The sequence below is a fragment of the Hoplias malabaricus genome, chromosome 18 (assembly GCF_029633855.1).
Source record: "Hoplias malabaricus isolate fHopMal1 chromosome 18, fHopMal1.hap1, whole genome shotgun sequence".
NCBI classification, from domain to species: domain Eukaryota; kingdom Metazoa; phylum Chordata; class Actinopteri; order Characiformes; family Erythrinidae; genus Hoplias; species Hoplias malabaricus.
The window spans coordinates 27074919-27094375 of NC_089817.1; the positions used below are offsets into that span (position 1 = coordinate 27074919).

The 19457-nt window shown below is 40.2% G+C and overlaps 1 protein-coding gene across 5 annotated transcripts in view; it reads right to left on the reverse strand.

The window, feature by feature from the left end:
• pdlim5b (PDZ and LIM domain 5b) overlaps nucleotides 1–19457 on the reverse strand; it is a 58710-nt gene that overhangs the window by 29660 nt on the left and 9593 nt on the right. For all 5 annotated transcript variants that reach the window (XM_066650302.1, XM_066650301.1, XM_066650304.1 and 2 more), the window contains one exon: nucleotides 2577–2728. In XM_066650302.1, the coding sequence (XP_066506399.1) occupies nucleotides 2577–2728 (152 nt within the window). The remainder of the gene's footprint in view (nucleotides 1–2576; nucleotides 2729–19457) is intronic.

Below are 19457 nucleotides of genomic sequence, written 5' to 3' on the forward strand. Positions count from 1 at the left end.
GTTTTGACCATAGTTTGAACTTTTAGCTCCTTAAAATCAGTTCTGGCTCATATAGCTTGGGCTGTCACTGAAATGTTCATGGGAACATCCAGCTCACACCTGAACAAATCAGTTCTCTGTGCACGTGCATCTTTGACCTGTCCACAACCTTCCTACAGCCAAGTGGTTCACCTGGAGGTAACACGCTGCGTTTGACCACAGCTGCGGCACATGAATGTGGAGTTTGTTATGCCTCTGAAAACTAGTGCTGTTTTTAAGGGCCCCATATTATGGACCTACTTACAAACCTGTCCCAAACCTCAGGCGCCATTCAACATGCGTCATTTCAGCAAAGGCCCTGCTACTGGGGCTGGAAACAAACCTTAAAAAAACAGGAAAGGGAAGAGCATGTGGTCTAAAATGATTGAAAGAAATCAATGTGCCCCTGCAGTGTTGCTGAACTGACACAAGGAGGTATGAATTTTGGTTTTGGAGTTGGAGAGAGAAGGAGGGGTCAGGGATAGATCAACGTCTGCACAATTCATTTCACATTAGGATCCCATAGCTTCTGCTGCAGCCAGTGTTTTTTCAACATGGAATGACATCTTTTAGCATTGTCCATTGACACAAGTAAACAAGCACAGAATAAATAACACAGGAAAACTCACAGCTTCCTGGGCACTGAACTCTTCCGTAAATCAAAGCTGTGCTGAACTGCAAACACTGATCTTTAATTTGTACAAATTACCAAGTCTCCCTGAAAAATAACCAAGGTAGTGAAAAATAACATTGCGTCGTCTGGTGTGGCAAAGTCTCAGTGTGTTTGATGCCACCACATTTATTGCATCCAGGAGATTACAAGCATCTGTGCTATGGAGCAGTTTTACACTCCATTAGTTTAAAATGTCTCCTCAGTCTTTCCTTGCAGGAGCAGAATGAATAAGAACAAAAAAAACCAATGCACACTTCACTAAACACAAGATTAATAGCTTGAATAAACAGGGATTCTGTAACAATGATGGATTTCTCTGTTTTTTCTTATACAGCAGTTCCGTTAAAGAGATGCTCTGTTTTTATACGACATTAGCTACCACTCTTGAGCTACCAGTTTGCTCAAGGCAAATCAGAAAATTTGGTGTGTGGTCGCAGATGTGATTTATAGATACTTGAGTTATTACACACTGCATACTGTATCATCTATAGAAAATGCACTATGAGAGCAGTATAACAAAGGCTTTCCCACATTTCAGCAGCACATTAGGTCATGCACCCACAGTAGGGGCAGCAGTCAGGCAGTTTATTAAGGACCTGCAAATAACAGCTTAGATGGGGCCCTCAACAGCTGTGTTCTGGGTGGTTTCTAATGCTTTGCTTACAGAGTTAAAATAGCTCTTAGGGACCTCTAAGCAAACTCTGCTCTTTTCTAAGAGCAATGTTATTTTAATAGCTAACCTGCCGTGTTGGAACGGTTTGTGGATTTTTAGTTGATAGCAGGTCTGGTTTGACGATTTTAGCAGATTCATTTGTCAAATGCTGAACAGCTATGAAAAATGCATTAAAAATGTTTAATGAGGGATTCCAGAGCTATTGCACAATGTTCGTCTCTCTCTCAATTTCATTCCCCAAAGCCCATAACGCTAGTATATGAACTCTAGAGTCTGTCTGACCCCACTTAGCTTCTGTATCAAGGCCTAGATGCTGTTTTATCTGATCTAATCTACTACTGGTCCACGTAAACAAATGACAGGTAAACTCCAAGTGTCCTTTAATTCACCTTACTATCCAGCTGCACATATGCTCTCCACTACGAAAAAGGTATAAAGAGGAAAGTCTACCCTAAAGACTGATCTTGGCAGGTCTTTCTTAATAGTATTCTCATCCAGCGAGGCTAATATTCTTCCACTACTGACCTGTACTGAAACTTTCCATGGTGCCTCTTGGAAGAGTCCAGCTGAAATGTTAACACGTATTTCATAGCTAGGAGACAACGAAGCAAACAGTTTTGATGAGTACAGCTACAAGCACCAGGAGCAGGCTAAAACAAGAGAGAGCTCTGAATCCAAACATCATGATTGCATTACATCCTGCATGCCCAGCAAAGAGGCCCCCCGAGGGAAAGGCATGGCAGACATCTCTCTCTTAACCAAACAGTTCTTTCCATTGCCCATAGCACACGCTCATCATATTCACACAATTACTGATCTTATCTCCGTCATGGTGGGTTTCATTCTGCCATTGACTGATTATAGATCCATTCTGGCTCTGTTATAAATGCAGGACTAAATTCAGCCAAAACAGAACGTAGTCTAAACAAGCGTAATGAAGATGGACCTCCACAAATTGTAAATAATTCAGGGGGGGAAAAAGGATTTCTTGAAGGGTTCTTGATTGCGGTATGTCAATATTTTCTTCATCATGTTCCTTTGCCTTTTCTCTTTCTTGCTTTAGAGGATTATCTTCTATCTCATCAGGATTATATCCTTAAAACATATGTATGTATAGAAATGAAAGAAAAATGGATTGTCTCTGACTTTTGCACAGTACTGTATGTCAGCCAATTTGGGCTGGGCCGTGTCAGTGGGTGTAGAAGTTTCTACCTCTGAAGGGTGAGGTTCAGGTTGCCCGTGCAGGCTTTGATCTTGTTCTGTGCTTCCAGGTGGGTCATGCTGTCTGCAGCGATGCCGTCAATAGAAAGAACAATATCTCCAACATTGATCTTTGCCTTGGCCGCTTTCCCTCCATCCGTCAACTGCACAAAACAAATAAGGGCAGAGGTGAGAAAGGAACAGGAAGGTAAGTCTCGACTCTAATAAAAAACCATGTTGAAAGGAGTCAAATATTACGCACAACTAAAAATGAAACATTTCAACATATCATCGGTGCCGTCTCCTCAACCTTGCTTTAAAAGGTTTTATGAAGTTGGGCACACATCCTGGCTGCAGAAAGAAGCAGACAAGTGATTTGAATAAGCAGTAAAAACACATAGCTTTCAATGGGCATGAGAAGGCGGCCTATTGTTGTTCTTTGCTCTTATCAGTCATCAGTCCGTACTAAAATAGCTCAGAAAAACATGGCAAGAGCCATGTCTGCACAGATACTGCAATACCCAGGCCATTTTGATGTAAGAAAGAGATGTATGCCATATATTTTGCAAACTTAAAAGAAGTCCTCTAACTGCTAATGATTATATGGTATATTCAGCATGTCTTGGGCCTCTAAATCAATCAGGGCATGGAAGCCAGTGGGAAAAATATTCTTTACCAAATGAGTGATGTTCAGCTGCCCTTTTGACCCACCTGGTTGTGACAGGAAAAAAAACTCCAGCAAACAATAAAGCACAATCCATAAGGCAAAGCTTTGATGCACCGAGAACAGGCAGAGGCTTACATGAGTGGCTTGCGATGAAATACAACCCCAAAGAGGAGCAGCCATACACAAGGGCCCAGCTGGAGATGTAGTAATTTATTAGGGGCATTAAATCTGCTATGCACCTCCGTGCTTGGAGCTTTAACTTGCTGTGGAGTTGGTTGCTTTATCAGATTAGGTCTGACAGCCCATTACACTAGACTGGAGAAACCATTGTTGGTCTTGTTAGTGTTTAAAGAAGGGTACACTTGTCTGTGCTAATAAACAACAGCCTAATACTTTAACAGCCACTTGCTGCCAACAGACGACAATGAGAGAGATGCACAAATCTAAACTGTGTTGAGTTATATGGTGATGTGCTAGGATCTACAGGCAATGTACTGCTGAGTATCTACAGCGGTTGGCCTGTGTTATCCTTCAGTGGGAATTGCAAAGTTATGAGCTGATTGTGGAGGAGAGAAAGCCTTGAGAGACTTGTCTGGGCAGCGGCACTGCTGCAAGTAGTAAAACCGGATTCAATTATTTTATATAGGGAAAGATATGTTTAGCAAGAATTTTAATTAGCTGTGCTCTGGACACTAGCCACAGAGTAGTCCTAATGACCTCGAATTCTAACAGCAAAATGAAGCATTTCCCTGAGGGATGTCTTCTTTATGGTGCATTAACTTAATCTGCAATGACAGAAGAGAATAAACACACCTGTATCTTAAGATTCAGTGCCAAAAGAAAGGCTTGAAATGAGAAAAATGTGGATTCATTACATTTTCCTTTCTTTTCTTTGCGCATTGTGGAACAATAACTGAGCACTCAGTGGAAATTTACAAAAGGTTGAGCAGATTCATTTATTTTTTAGTTTCAGTATTTTCAACACCTACAGTGGAAAGAAACAATCACGACAACTCCTGACAGCCCCCCAATCCTCCCAGATCCAGTGTGACTTCTATCTGATATCTCTACCTTCTGTCACAATAGCAGAGTCTGTTCCCAGACAGCAGCTGTAATGTTTGCGTCATCCTTCTATTGCAAGCAGACTGAGTCAAGCCTAAAAGGGCCGCCAATGCTGATCTACAACCTGCTCGAGCTACTCCAATCCTACACTTTAAAACATACAATAGGAGCTACCAAACTGACCTCACATCCACATTAAACAAAAGGATTCGGCGCCATCTGCAATTTGCTGAAGAGCCCTCTATGTGCGCCTAGACAGGAAGGGTTTTGATAAAACCATGACGACAGGACGACTCAGCTCCAGGTGTTCCCAGGAGAGATTACACAACCATGCACTGAGCCTGTAAATCATTCACCACCTCTGTTTAGCAACTATACTCAGCTAGAATGCCTGTTTGCCCATTCATACTGAGACTTGCTCAGGTCCTGGCACGCACCTGTAAAATTAATAAGGAGCCAGCACCAACTGTGCTTTTTTGGAACATTTGGTTCTGTTGCAACATACTCATTAAACGTTTAGACTCCTGTCTATGATGACTAGCAAGAAAAGGAAATTACTCAGACTGGTTTCTATGACTGGCTTAAATTTTGCAGAGCAACCCTGGGAATGAAAAAGTAATTTTTATGATCCTCTCACCTGAAAGGGAAAAAAAGAAAAATACTTCACAATGCCCATGTCATAACTCTGTACCCAAAATAGCTTCTTTAAGGGCTCACTCGGTTCTTTTCATCTGCAGTTATTAAAAATAGAAGACAAGAGAAAAGCCCATCAGAAACAGACATTGCTCACTGAGAAGGAGGATTAAAATGGAAAATTAAAGAGGGCTTAATTGGATTTTCTCTGTGAAGCTCAAGAGAAGCTTTTGACTGCACAGTGCTAAGCAGTCCGGTACAGTAGAGCCTCTGTGGGACAGAGATAAAAGACTCTTTCGCTCTCTGAAGGAATAAAGGACACGTTGCGCTACACTGACCTCCTCTTTTCAGACTTCAGAGAGAAAGACAGAAACAGTAAGCAGAGGAGAGGTAATGTCCTAGGGCATATGCACAGAGCCAGTCTTTGCAATACTAGCACTAGGAGACACACTTATCCTTTGTGTTATGTTAGCAAAGGAAATATAAGTACCAAGGGGTTCAACAAAGCACAATTGCAAAACCAAACCACACACATGGACAAGAGTGCCACACACTCACACTATATATTGTATTCATGACGACTGATTTGGTCTCATTCAAGACTCGGTTGGACAGATACTGGCTTCTTTAATGTTTATGTTGCAGAGATATGCAGTCATGTCCTCAAATCAAGACCATCACAGGATCCCACAAATATAATCAATTTGATTAGATTAATTCTGGATGACCTGTAACAATGTTAGATCAAGGGTTTATCAATGCGTTTTCTGTCATGTAATGTGAGACTTGCATTATGAAGCACCATGTTTTCCCTGCATCATTATTTCAGACCTACAGAAATCCCAATATTGGAGCTGAATTCCTTCTCATTATTTGCTGTAATGACATTTCTGCAGTCTACGTTTTGGGCTAATTGGGCACTTAAACAACTATGTGGAGGTGCAGCTGGCAGCCCAGTTGGAGGTCAACAAAATATGGTCGCTTTGGCCCTTGGTAGTGCCGGTGGACAGCACTATTTATAGCTCTGACTTATCAGACCTCCGTTGTCTGTCAGGCACAGATTGTGATTTGCTCTCCAACACACGGGTCAAAGGGAAGGTCAATGGGGGCCACAGAGAGGAGGGTAAAGTTCAGAATGGGGTGCTCTCAGAAGAAGAAGAGTCTGGCCAAGTCTAGCAGTGAAATACGCCATATCAGCCTACAAGAAAATTTCTCTACAAGTGTGACTTGGGGTGAGCAAGGTATTCTGAAGCTTATGCTGGGCTTTATTGTTAATGTCATTTCTAAATATACAATAGCATCACAGTATCAAGGTTCTATTAATATAGCTAATAAATCTTTGCTTTCTAAGCCCTGATACTTCATGCTTCAAATGTGTTTCTCTTAAAAGAACAATTATTGTTCACAATTATAAACACTGATGAGGCAAAAATACATTTTTAAAAAGAATGCTTACATTTTATCTGCTGTATTTTGAACAGCTCTTCAAAACTTTCTGATTCGCCAAATTAATGACCAATATTTCATGTGTGTTATTGTTTTATATTAATAAAAGCCTATCAACTATTTTTCTATGTTGGTAAATATAGAAGTGCACAGGTGATATTTAAACCTTTGACCAGGGGTGTTCAGACTTTTATGTTTGACTGTATGACACCTAGCACTACAAGAAGCCATAGATTCAGAAATGCAGTTTCAAAACAGTCGGACAAGGAATATGCTGTAGAAACTTTAAGTGTGTGCCAGAGTGACACAGCAGTTATTCACTAGACTTTGTCCTGATGTTATGAGTCATGAGTTTGATAACTACGACAGCGCTGCTTCAAGGGTGGAGCAGGTGTGAAACAGTCCCTGGAGACTCTACAGCATAACAGACTCAATGTCTGTTTCTGGGGGGAACACTTTAACAACCCACCCATGGAAAAATAAATCGTGACCAGCACACACACACACACACACTTCTGCTCATGATTCCCATGAGACCCTCTTTTTATAAATACTATAAACTCTAGCCCTGTCTCACAAAATATAAATCTCCACAAATGCATAATTAAACAGCACAAGTCATGCAGTGTTCCCTAACACACCTATTACACAGCTTTAACAAGCCGAACCACATATTGTTTTTCAAAGAACAGTAACAAGCCGTGTATATTTTCAACAAGTGCTCCCATAAAAGATATCAACTATTTCTCCAGTTCTGAGCGATGAAATTTTCCATTCTGAATAATCTACATGTTTCTTTCTGATTGTGGCGTGTCACTGAAGCACTTTAATGTTATTTTGTTCCACCTCAAATAAAAGGAACGAGACAAACATTCTTTGTTTGGCCTGGTATAAAAGAAACCAAATGCTTCTCGTTACATGTGTTTGGCAGCTGAAAATACTCCAGAAGGCCAAATGGATGAGATATTTCCCTTTTTTTCCACTCAGTAGATGTTAACCACACCACATAACCCATGCTGGTAGAGTGGCGTGCTCCAACGTGCTGCTTTTGTGCAGGGCAGTAAATGTTAATAGATGGTTGGTTCTGCTCGGACGACACCACAGTTTTTCTCCTTTTATAGTCGTCTGAAGATGTCTCACGCCACATCACCCACACCTCTAATCACAAAATGAGACTGCACCACACGCTACATCTCTGCAATGACAGAGCACAGAGAAATACAGACCGCTGGATGATTCAGTATTGTCTAGGGTTGTCAGGATTACATTCAACACAAATGAAAAGAAAAAAAAAATCACTAACATTTGCTTTCTTGATAAATGAGCTGTGATTAGCTGGGAATCTGATGATAATGCATTTTTAAGATCTATCACTGGTCTCTCTTACAGGAAGAAATAATCCCAAAAGCCAGACTTGTTTATTTATTGAGTATGTTCATTATTCAACACTTGTGGTACAGTATAATGCATCTATCAATGGCAATGCAAGCAAAAGCTCTTATACTAGGTGGTTCTAAACTTGTTTTCTACCCTACAGTAACTTACAACTCTTTGCACTGTTTACCATCTAAATATTGATTTATTAGATGTAGAGTGTATTAAAAGTGATGGATTTGAGAGCTTAATACTAGGAAATTGATCTCTTTAATATGAAATATTTAATGTACATGAAACAAAACAAAATCGAATTTGCAATTTTAAAAAACGCCATGTTCAAATCACAAGAGCTATCATTTTATACTACGATCCATTATCAAGAACAGTGTCTTAATCAGTCTGAAATGTGAATATTTACATTCTATATAACAGAGTTAGACCAATCTGAGGCAGCCAATTACTGTGCTGTACATGACAACCAACAACTAAATGACAGTCTGGCCTTCTACATTCAGTGTTAAAGACAGATCCTAGCGTTGCCAGGCTTCCATTGTAAATAAGAAGTTGTTTTTAATGACTTGCCTGGTGAAATAAAGGTTAAATAATTTTTTTTTTTTACTTTTAAGAAAATAATTGTGATTGAAATTGCAGGAGCAATATTGGTTAAAAAAAATGGCGACTAAATATTTATTGAGCTATTTTCCAAAATTGTATGAAGATATACAATTGGTTTGGCCATTTTAAAATCCCATACATCAATAAAACAATAGGTAGAGTATTCATATACTATTATTGATTAAGATGGCCCCAGTTTACTTGATTATGATGTTGAAGTCTGAGCCTGCTTTAACACTTCTCTAGTTCATGTACATTCAATGTACAAGATCAGCACTCTTACTTTGAGAAACTTGGTAAATATAGGTTCAGCAGTATTCTAAAAAATGTTTTTAATATCCTCTCATGTCTGATAGCTAATCCTTTCAAATTAAAACCAAAAGGAGACTGAGGAAATTCTCCAGAGACTGTGGGAAAATGCCTACAAACATCCTTTATAACTAGAGCACTGTCCACGCTGAACAAGATAATGACAGTCGGGAAAAACACAAGCCATTCCAATAATTATAACCATATACATGAATAATTACAGTGTGCCTAGTCAGAGTAATTAACAGAACCAAAATTCTGCTCTTTGTCATCTGGAGACATGAGTTACACTAAACCAGATGACACCACGCTGAACATTTGTCTCCATTCCAACATGTACAGCAGCCAATTGCTTCCACGTGCTCCTCCTCTCATTTAGTTATGCTAACCACAATTAAATTACACTGAAATTTCTTATTAAGATCTTTTGTGATACAACATTATGGTTTTATTCTCTTTCTACAAAATACCCTAGCCAGACCTGACCACATGTCAATGCCCCATTCATAATCTCAAAGCTATTATAAGATGCTGCTTGAATGTGTGCAAGCGTGCCTGTTGTCTAAACATAATGGGAACTTTCCATTATACATCAGCTGTTGGATATACTGACTGAGTAACATCTGTTCATGCTGCACAGTTCACTGTGCGTTCAAATAAACTTTAAACATCATCAACACACAGATGGTAGTTATACGAAAAGCATGAGTGAAACACCACAAAAAAGATCTTCCTTGTGTGACAAATTCACAATGAGTTTCAACCTGTGAAGTTCAGTGAACGTGATCTGGCATGGTTTCTAGCCTTTCTGAGTCAGCTCTGGTCAGTGATCCAGACTTTGATGGGTAGCCACATTTCTGTAACTCCTGGCTAACTGCTATTACAGCTGGACTCAAATGGGAAAGAAATATACTACTTTACTCTAGGTCTGGTCCAGAGATTTATTTTTCGTAAACACTGGAAAGACAACATTTATATGCATAATGTGACAAAGGAACCACTTTGTTCTCATTAATCCCCACCTTAAGGAATTGAAGCCTTATAATTAAGGCTGAAGACCACACAGAGGACCAGTATTTAGTGGCAAGGCAGGAACGCTACATTGCATAATCAGAATGCCAAGTGATGGAGGTTTACCCATAGAGATCTGCACATGATGACCAGGATGTGATGCTTTACAATAACAAATGAATGAGTCCTGCAAAGCATGCTTTTAGGCATCACATTTTATAGGCACTAGTCACAGGAAGCAGATTGTGGTGAACACTTGTGAAAGCACTCTGACATCTACTTCTGATACTTTGGAGTTCCTTATATGGTGCTGAAACAATAGCCAAACCCAGCTGACTCTCGAGGGAGACACTGTGTCATCATGGATTGAGTAACCCAAGAACGCTCAATTGTAGTGCACACCAGGTGCTGTTTATACAGTCATAAACAAACCTGATGGGATATTACTTCAAAAGGGCCTGAGTCAATGAGCCTCAAAGACCCACTCACTTCACAAAGTGTTTCTTTAAATGTTTAACTCATCTCGGGTGGCTTATTCTAATTATGTAGATTAGCATTTGTATCAAACGTGTCACCATATCAACACAAATTCCTTTTTTTTTTTATCTGATGCTGTGCTATCAGCTTGAAGCCGATACTTAGTAATGAGTACTATCTCTAATTTAAAAAATTGATAATATAGTTCTGGCCAAGCTAAAAATGTACAGTATGTGCACCATTATGAGCACATTAGCCAGCTGTGCTCCAGATGTATCAAATCTAGCCACTGCATTAAGACAGATGTAAAGTGAGAAAGACGAGTTGTTTTCCTGAAGAGAAAACTCTAAGCAAAGGGCCACTCAAGCCCCAGCAGCTCCCCACGATAGTCCCCTGGCTGGATTTGGCATGCATGTATGCCTCTTGTACGCCTTGGCGGTGATAATTTAGCTCACACTGGTGAAACACACAGGCCCAGTGAAGCAACTCGAGTCTATTTCCTTGGAAACACAAAACAAAACAGACTTTCACAGTTAGAAGGAAGTTCCAGGAGACCAGTTCTAAATGGACTCTAAATGCACAGCTTGATGAAGACGACTCAGTCACCACGCTCGAAAGCGCTGATGTCAACCTACCACCAGATCACACAGTAGCATCGAAATAAATCAAATCCACTGAACACTAAGACAACAGATTGTTGAGGAAATACTAAAACAGAAATCATGTCCTTGTGATTGTGTTAAAGGTCTCGCACAGGAAACAAAAGCTTAAATTTTATTTCAGATACACTGGTAGAGATGTGTGAAACAACTTTCAGGACCAACTACTGCTTCTGGTTATTTGCTATGGTCAACAGGATGCATGCTTGGTTAATGAGAAAGAGTCTGCTGATTCTTGATAGCACAGGATGTAAAGAAGCCATTGTTAGAGGCATGTTTAAGATTCTTCCAAGCTAGGCAAAACAAAACAGAAAAACTCATTCCACATCCCCCTTCAATGACTGCTTGATCACTTCTGATATCATTTCAGGTGACATAAGGACAAACTACATAGCATTCTCCAAGTCTTTAACAGCAATATTATTGCATCATGACATAAGCATATGTGAACAGGTGCATTACCTAAATACTGTCCTGAGCTCACTTTTAAATGTCTGTTTTTGACTCAGGCTACAGGAGAGCTGAAAAGAAGCTCTCATCCAAGTTTAGATTACATCCATACACTTCCTTTTTTGATGCCCTGCCATCCAATGTGTATTCTTGGCCATTTACCCAGTGCCAAATGCCATTTGTCAACAAACAAAAGCAGTGAATCTGGATGGAATATATCAAAGTGGAGCAAGGAAGCACTGGGGAATGATGGATGTTCTTTTATTCTTCAGCGATGCCACACTGCAGATTAAAACCAGATGAGCTAGTCCTACTAGAATGGACCTGCCTGACTGCAGGGCTGTTAAACTGCTTGCATTGTATTATAAACCTTCAGAGCCATCAGTGTGCATTTATATCATCACAAGTTCATCCAAAAACCAAGGCACGCACTGAACCATTTGAAAAGGTAGTAGTCACAATAATGATAATGATATTTAAAAAAAAACTGACATTTATTTGATCAATATTTTATTGGACTTGGCATGCCCTTTCTATACAGATTCTGAATATGTGAATGCAGTGATCAAAAGATGCACCTTCCACTGATTTGGGCATTTTATTGTGTATATGCAGCTTATATAATCTTTTTAGAAATCACTGTCAAAAGAATGGTATGTTCTGAAATAGCCATACATTGTCCAATGCCAAATAGTGGGGTATAAAGCTCCCCAGCATTGGGCTCTGGAGTGATGGCACTGTGTTCTCTTAGGTTGGAATCTGTCAACCAATATGGGCGTATTAATAACTACTGCTCTCTTGTGAGTACAATCAAAATAAGAGACAATTCCTGTTAATGCATGTGACTCCAGAAAAAATGTTGGATAAGCAGATATCTACAAACATTTGGACATTAGGGCCCATCACCAAGAAACTGATAATCCTCACCCTAGAAAATCCTCACAATTTAGAGATTTTGACTTAATCTATATCCCAGTAACCACTCCATATTGTTATATTGTATTTACAGTTTAGAAAATGACTGTAAAATAAAAATCATTAAAAAATAAATCACACCATGTGCTAAAGCAAATCCTTTCATTGCTTCTTTTTGTCATGCATTCAAAAGAAAGCCCTAAAGAATCCCACACACTTTGGGTGATCAAAGCGAAAGTGCATTCACAGGATAATTGCTAACAGCCAAATCAATGCTGCTTGCGAAAGAGATGCAATCTAGAAAAATTAAGGGTTGAACTATAAGTGATTGGCCCATGCATTGTACTTTTCATCTACATTTTCTTGGATTTGGAGATTCTTGGTTGTTTCAGATGAGGTCAGAAGTGTTAATCTTTCCCTTTGAAGCTGAAATTTCCTTCACTTATCTCTTTTACCACATGGTGTTTGTGTGTGTGTGTTTGAAGAAACACATTCGAACACAGCAGCTATGTATTCATCCTGAGGACACTGCTGTAGAGCCCAAGTGCTAGCTTCCATTAGTGCTGGGCTGACATGTAATCACATACTTGATTTTATAGCATCACAACCACAAACCATCACGCTTTAAATCATACATCCGAACAACAAGGACGTTTTTACAACTCACCTTGTTGCACTGCCAATGGCTATGAATCACCAGCGTGTGCACATGGCTGTCTGTGAGAACTTGACATAGCCTGAGGCTGATCATCAGAACTGCACAAATCAAAGCCTGGCTGAAGATATCCAGGTATGAAATCTCTCTGCATCCTGCTTTCGCATGTAAACAGAAAAAGCAGCCCACATAACTAAAGTTCTCCAGAGAGAACGCATCTGCTAGCTATTCCGTCTATCCTCTGATGGCCTATTCATTACTTTCAACGCTGTTTTAGAGACGCCTTGAGTATTTTGCCTAATTTCAAGTGGAGGTGGAATTTGGCGACGAGTGTTGGTATCGTTTCAGTTATTGGCACAGTCAAATAGAAGTGCAAATTTAAGACAGCCATTTACAATAGATGGGCAGCCAGCCTTCTCAAGGTTTGCCAGGAAGGTCAAATCGCTTCAAGCAAACCATATATTTTACCCCATTTATAAGTCTTACCTTTTTAACATAATCTACATCAGTATGATCAAGATAAAAATAGAAATATTTAACTTTTATCAGTTTTATGGGAAAATCCACCATCCAATTTAGTTTAGAAGAAAATCCTTTGTGTTTGCCACAGGATTACCACTCACTGAACCAGCCATCTGAGCGCTAATGTAATGCAGGATGTCTGTAATACGCACATGTCATATCTATAAATCCATCACATTTCTATAAATTACTTTGACAGAACATAATATTAATGTTTGTAGTACATCAAACAGACTTTTACATTGTCATTCAGACTGCTGCCCATCCCACTGTAATTCAATGACATTTCTAAGTGGCCAAGGCTAATTCGGAGATGAAAACATCCAGCGTGGTTTCTCTATATTCTCCTCTAATAACAAACCTCAAAGTATTTTTCTTTCAAAAATGAGAAGTTAAAAGTGTCTTAAAACATTGTATAACTTTTAATGCCAAAGCCACATCACTCTTTAGTGACTTTTATGTCCTATGAGCCGCACGTAATTTTTGCAGGATGTATTCTAGGCTTGGGACTCATTTACTTGAGCGACTGTGTCGCCTGTGTTGACTCCATGCCCATACCACTACATCCTGTCTTAGCAAAGATGATGGACATGCATGTACTTGAGTAACGTAGACATGGTTATAGAGCTAATATATCCCTATAATAAGGTTTACATCTTTTGCACAGTGAGCATGACTGTATGCAGGTTTATGGTATTATGTAGAAATACTCAAGTCTCCGGAACGATTAAGGAAGTTTATGGAATCCTCCAGGACAGAGACCAGCCAAGCCAGTTCTCTGGAAATTTGAGGCGAAAAAGGACCCACAGCCCTTTGGAAACCATTCATCAAGTTCTCTTCTTGTTCTTCTCAAACCTTCAGCTTATGCAATTGAGTATTGTTGTTAGAAATGGATCTACTCCCTGCAATCATCCTTTAATCACAGAACACGCAAGCATACACTCACGTGTGTGCAATTCAATCACATGCACCAACAGCATGGTCACGCCACACAAAAACATTCCAGTCGTAAAGAGAGCCTAAATAAGAGGTGAGTGTAAAAGAGCACCCATGAGGGAATACAGGATTCAGCCCATGCAGGCAGCTAAAATTAGTATGTATTTGTTCAGTACGGCTATCATATATCCAGCTAAGAGAAAGCTGGAGGAATGAGAGGTTATGAGGGGGAGGGATCAGGTCGGAAAGACACGACCACAAAGGAGTGACCCTGGGCTAATTCAGAAAGGCAGGGGAAACTCTACCCAGGCATAAGAAACACTGAGTACGAATTTCCTTTTCATCTGAGAAACATAATTAATGACCCTTGAAAGGTCCGGCTGATATAATGCTATTGAGGGTTCTTGTGAAGGAACAGTGCGTGTTATGAAAACGTGGAAAGCTTAGACACCTACTGTTTCCTTCCTCTCCTAATATCAACCAACGCACAGCTGTCAGTTGTAACATATGCCAGGCAACTAAAACTGCACCATCAGGTTGCTTACATTGGAAAAACAATTTTTCCAACAGGTTCTGATTCTGATGACTGTTTAAGAAAGGCAATACTGCTTCTGCTGTGTATTTTACAACACAGACAATCTCGGACAAGATAAGGTCTGCTGAGAGACATCTGATAAGATCATATCATGTTAATCCATCACTTAATATCAAAATATCCCTCCAGCAATATTGCCAAATGAAATAAGAGGATAATGAAAAAAGAAAAAAAAATGTAATGATTCTACCTCATTATAAATTATTTATTATATATTTTTACAATTGCCTTGGTAACACTTATCTGGGGCCTTTTGCGTATGGAACAGACTCAGGGGACCTGAAAATGAGCCCATTATCTAGTTCGTTCAGCAAAATATGTTTAACAAGATTGAAATTCACTGCAGCTTAATTGTAATTATATTTAACATAAATATTATTAAAATGAAATCAATCAGACTTTTCAGTCCATTTAAACAAAGGTCGGAAATATGATTTCTGCTAACAGATAATCATCACACATAGCCTTCTTTTGGCTCGAGGGATTAGTGCAACACACAGAATATAGATTTTACTATAGATTTCGTTTACTTCAGTCCTTCACCTAGCTCGTTGTGGTTGTGTTATTTAAATTGGAAAACAAAATGTGTGATTTATTTTTGCTGTGTTTATATTAGGGCAGAGGCAGCACGGTGGTGCAGCAGGTAGTGTCGCAGTCACACAGCTCCAGGGACCTGGAGGTTGTGGGTTCGATTCCCACTCCGGGGACTAGTGCCCCCTCCAGGGTGTATTCCCCGCCTTGCACCCAATGATTCCAGGTAGTCTCTGGACCCACCGCGACCCTGAACTGGATAAGTGGTTACAGATAATGAATGAATGAATGAATATTAGGGCATCATATTTACATATATGTTTTATGGAAGCACTAAACACCTATTTTTAAATGATTTTCAAGCAATGCATTGCACATTGAATCATACAATGGAATGGAAATAGAGAAGCTGTGTGCCTTTCCAGATTAAAATATATTCTGGGCATCCACAGTTTGAACTGTCCCTATCTCCCTGTAAGATTTAATGTGTTCTGACAACTTAGGAAAACAACATGAATCAACAAACAAATCTCATCTTCTCAGCAGGCATAGGTCAATGGCCTCCCTATAGACATGCAAAAACAAACATGATGAGAGAGACTCAAGCCATGGGATCTTAGGCGAGAATCCTTCCTGTACTGCCCCATAATACATACACACACACTACAGAAATAGCACACTCACACATTCCCCAGCTGACAAAGAGCTCTTGAAATAGAGCATTGCTGTCATGTCTGAGAATGAAAGAAACAAGATTAGGAAAAACTCTGTTGATAGATTAGAGCTTAAATGAATATGGAAAAATCTATGCAGAAGGAATAACCGCTATATTGTCCAGACACATTCGTTCAATTCTCTACTCCCATCAGGGTTACGGTCTGCTTGTCCTGTTGGTTTTTGGCATCCGCTTTCCTGCTTATTATTGGAAACAGTTAAACGTTTAGTGATGGTGCAATTATCTGCAAGACTGAAACTTTTCTTGAATGCCCACCGTACGTCCAATGATTGTCGTTGCATGCTCCATGACACTAGAAGGGTCCAGCTGAAAACTAATTTGTTTTCAAGCCACTGCTAATAAACAGATGCATGGTACTCTCCAAAAATAAGACAGAATAAATTCAAGAAGACAAGAATCATGAGTCAGGCTCTTCTGTCTCTAGCCATAAAACACTGATTGCAGCGTCTTTGTGGACGAGAGCCAGCTACCTGCCTCCATCCAATACTTAACTCTTCACCAAGTTTAGGGCCTAGGTCTGGATTCCAGAATTGGGAAACAAAGAAAGCTCTGTGGTGCCTGAGGCAAGCCTTAGCTCATGAAGGTTGCATTGTTATGTTGTAGCAGGGAACAACCGCAGCAGATGTCTCATGCTACCTTGGACCTGCGTGAGCCGCAATTCTCGATGGGACTGGTAGCAGTGAAGTGGTCAAAAAAAGGCATATCTGAATGTGTAGACCCAGCAAAAGCACATTTTTTTTCAAGTAGTGTTGGCAGTGCTTGCATCCTTTATGACTTTACAAGCCTCAGGGTTTTTTTTTGGAAGGGGGGGGGGTATGTCCCAACACCCTTGTCATGTTGCCTTAAGGAGGTAATAAATTAAAGACACCATCTTGTTTGATGACTAACTCAGTCAGAACTTTGGGTCAAAGGAAGCCAAAACTACATAGCATATTTGATTTTGTTACAAATTATTAGTCAACCTTCTGTAAACATACAGCGATTCCAGCTGCAGCTCCTTCTTCTTTAGTCTCTAAAGACTCACAATAACAACCCGTTTTTGAGCTGAGATCAAGCTGCAATGCATCAGAAACAAAGCTGTCATTGCTATGATAGGTACAGCTGTATAAGGTAAAAATTATATACTTGCTAAGCCTGGCAGCTAGTTCTGACTTGGCATGGCTGCTTAGTGGTTTGAGAGTGTTGGTGAGACTGAGGCATGTGCTTCAGGCCTTAACACATTCAGGGTGTGCCTCCATTCATCCATCTCCCTGGGAATATAGGTCCTTCAAATGTTGACATAATTCAACACCATGGTGGGTACTGTAGCATAGGGGCATGAAAGCAAGGGAGCGGCGCAAGTGTGTTACGTAAAAAGAAAAATCCTTCTGTCCTATTCAAAAAGGAACCTGAGATCATTTCCCCCAAAGCTAAAATACTTTGCACACCACCAGGCCATATTAGGTATTCAAGACAAGAAATGAAATAAAATATTGTCTCTCTCTGCTTCTTTTTCAGATTTCCACTCAAGATTATGCTCACTACCAGCAGCTTGGTGTCAGCAGCACTCTGTCTCTCCCCATTCTTGGCTGCCTGTGGAGTATAAATAACTTCCTCTGACAGGAAGAGCCATTATCTCCCATAGGGTCGTGCTGCAGTGGGCACTATTCATGTGCGTCAGTCCTGCCAGCTTGGCTCCACGTGTCCTTGTGCAGTTACAGGGTGGACGTCCTGAACCATGAAACCACTTCGGACATCTGCAGGATGGCAGCAGGCAACCATGCCCTGGCACTCACACACTGACAACCACGTCAACACACACCTCTCTAATCCATCGGCAGTGGGACCGAGCTGTCCTCAAGCCTGAGGACAGCACAGTGTTAAAGCCCATTTGATGCCCTCTTGAAAATGACAGGTCTGCAAATACTTCCACCAGATAACCCGTTTCTGTGCTCTGCCAAGACGTCACCAGATACGGAAACAAAAACATAATGTGAACACTGTAGAGCAGAATTTTTTATTAAAGCCTTATAGCTACAGAGCTTTACTGGAATGACAATGAGACACAATTAGTCTAATACATTATTGTGTTCTTTCTTCGGCCTGTGTCAATACATGGAACACAAGGCAAGTCAACTCCTTGTCAAACGACACTCCCATCACTCTCCTATCTGCCTGAATAGGAGAACCAAAATATATTTTGTGGTTGGTAAGGATTGTTGTGTTGAGACAATACAATAGACAACTAAATAAAATAAGTCATGTCAACCCATATGACAATTTAATATTTGATGTTATTTTGTTTTTTGGAAGTTGAGAAAGATTTTAAAAGAGGTCCATCTGGGTGGCCTTCCACATTTAACAACCGAAGCTTCCTTCAACATAATCCAATTGAACTCAGGAAGTGTATAGATATAGGACTGGCAAACGTATACATAAATACTTCCTGTCCTTCTCCTGTTGCCATCTACCCTTATCTTGTACTTTCACTAATGGAAGCTAGTATAGGTAAAACCTGCCCTTTTACATTACGCACTATTAAACTGAAGGATCACAGAGCTACGGGTTCAGGCAGATCCCAAACAGTCACAGTATCAGAAATCCTCCCACATTTTCCAGATACAAGTCCTGTAACAGCAGCATAGCTACAGTCTAGCCATTCATCACCACAAAGCCCATTCTTCACTGAGAAAAACCATGCCAGCAGCCCCACACTTGACCTGAGCCAGCTAGCCCAGGCTGCCAGGCCTGAGTTTAGATTTATAGCAGTAAATCTCCCAGACAAATATTCTTCAGACTTAGCCTCTCCACATGACCAAAAAGAGCATGCTGATCCACAAGCAATCCTGTGCTCCCTCTGTAGAGATTTACTTGCATTTCATCTTACTTTGGCATGCCTCATTTCCCATGAAAATGGACTCTGCCCTGGCAATATGCAGACTAACAGACAAACACCATCACAAACAAACACTTTCCTCCCAGAAAACCATTGATAACACGTTTTTTTTTTTGGCTTTACATTGTGTACAGTCCTGTAGGACTCATTAAACTTTCAAATCCACTTTGAATAAGCAGGGTCAGATCACCTTTTACGCTTTTTATAGTTCATCTATGCAGCACCTGGGGACTTCACCAAATTACAAATGTACCATGCTATCTCACTTTTCTGGGAACAGGCTAATACTGTTCTTACAGGATGGATATGTGAGATAAAAATGGAACAGGAGGATTTAAAAAAATAAAAAGAGAGAGAGAGAGACAGAGAGGGAGTTGCAGAGGGGCCACAGGGTGTTCGGAGAACCAGCAGTGGTTTAAGCG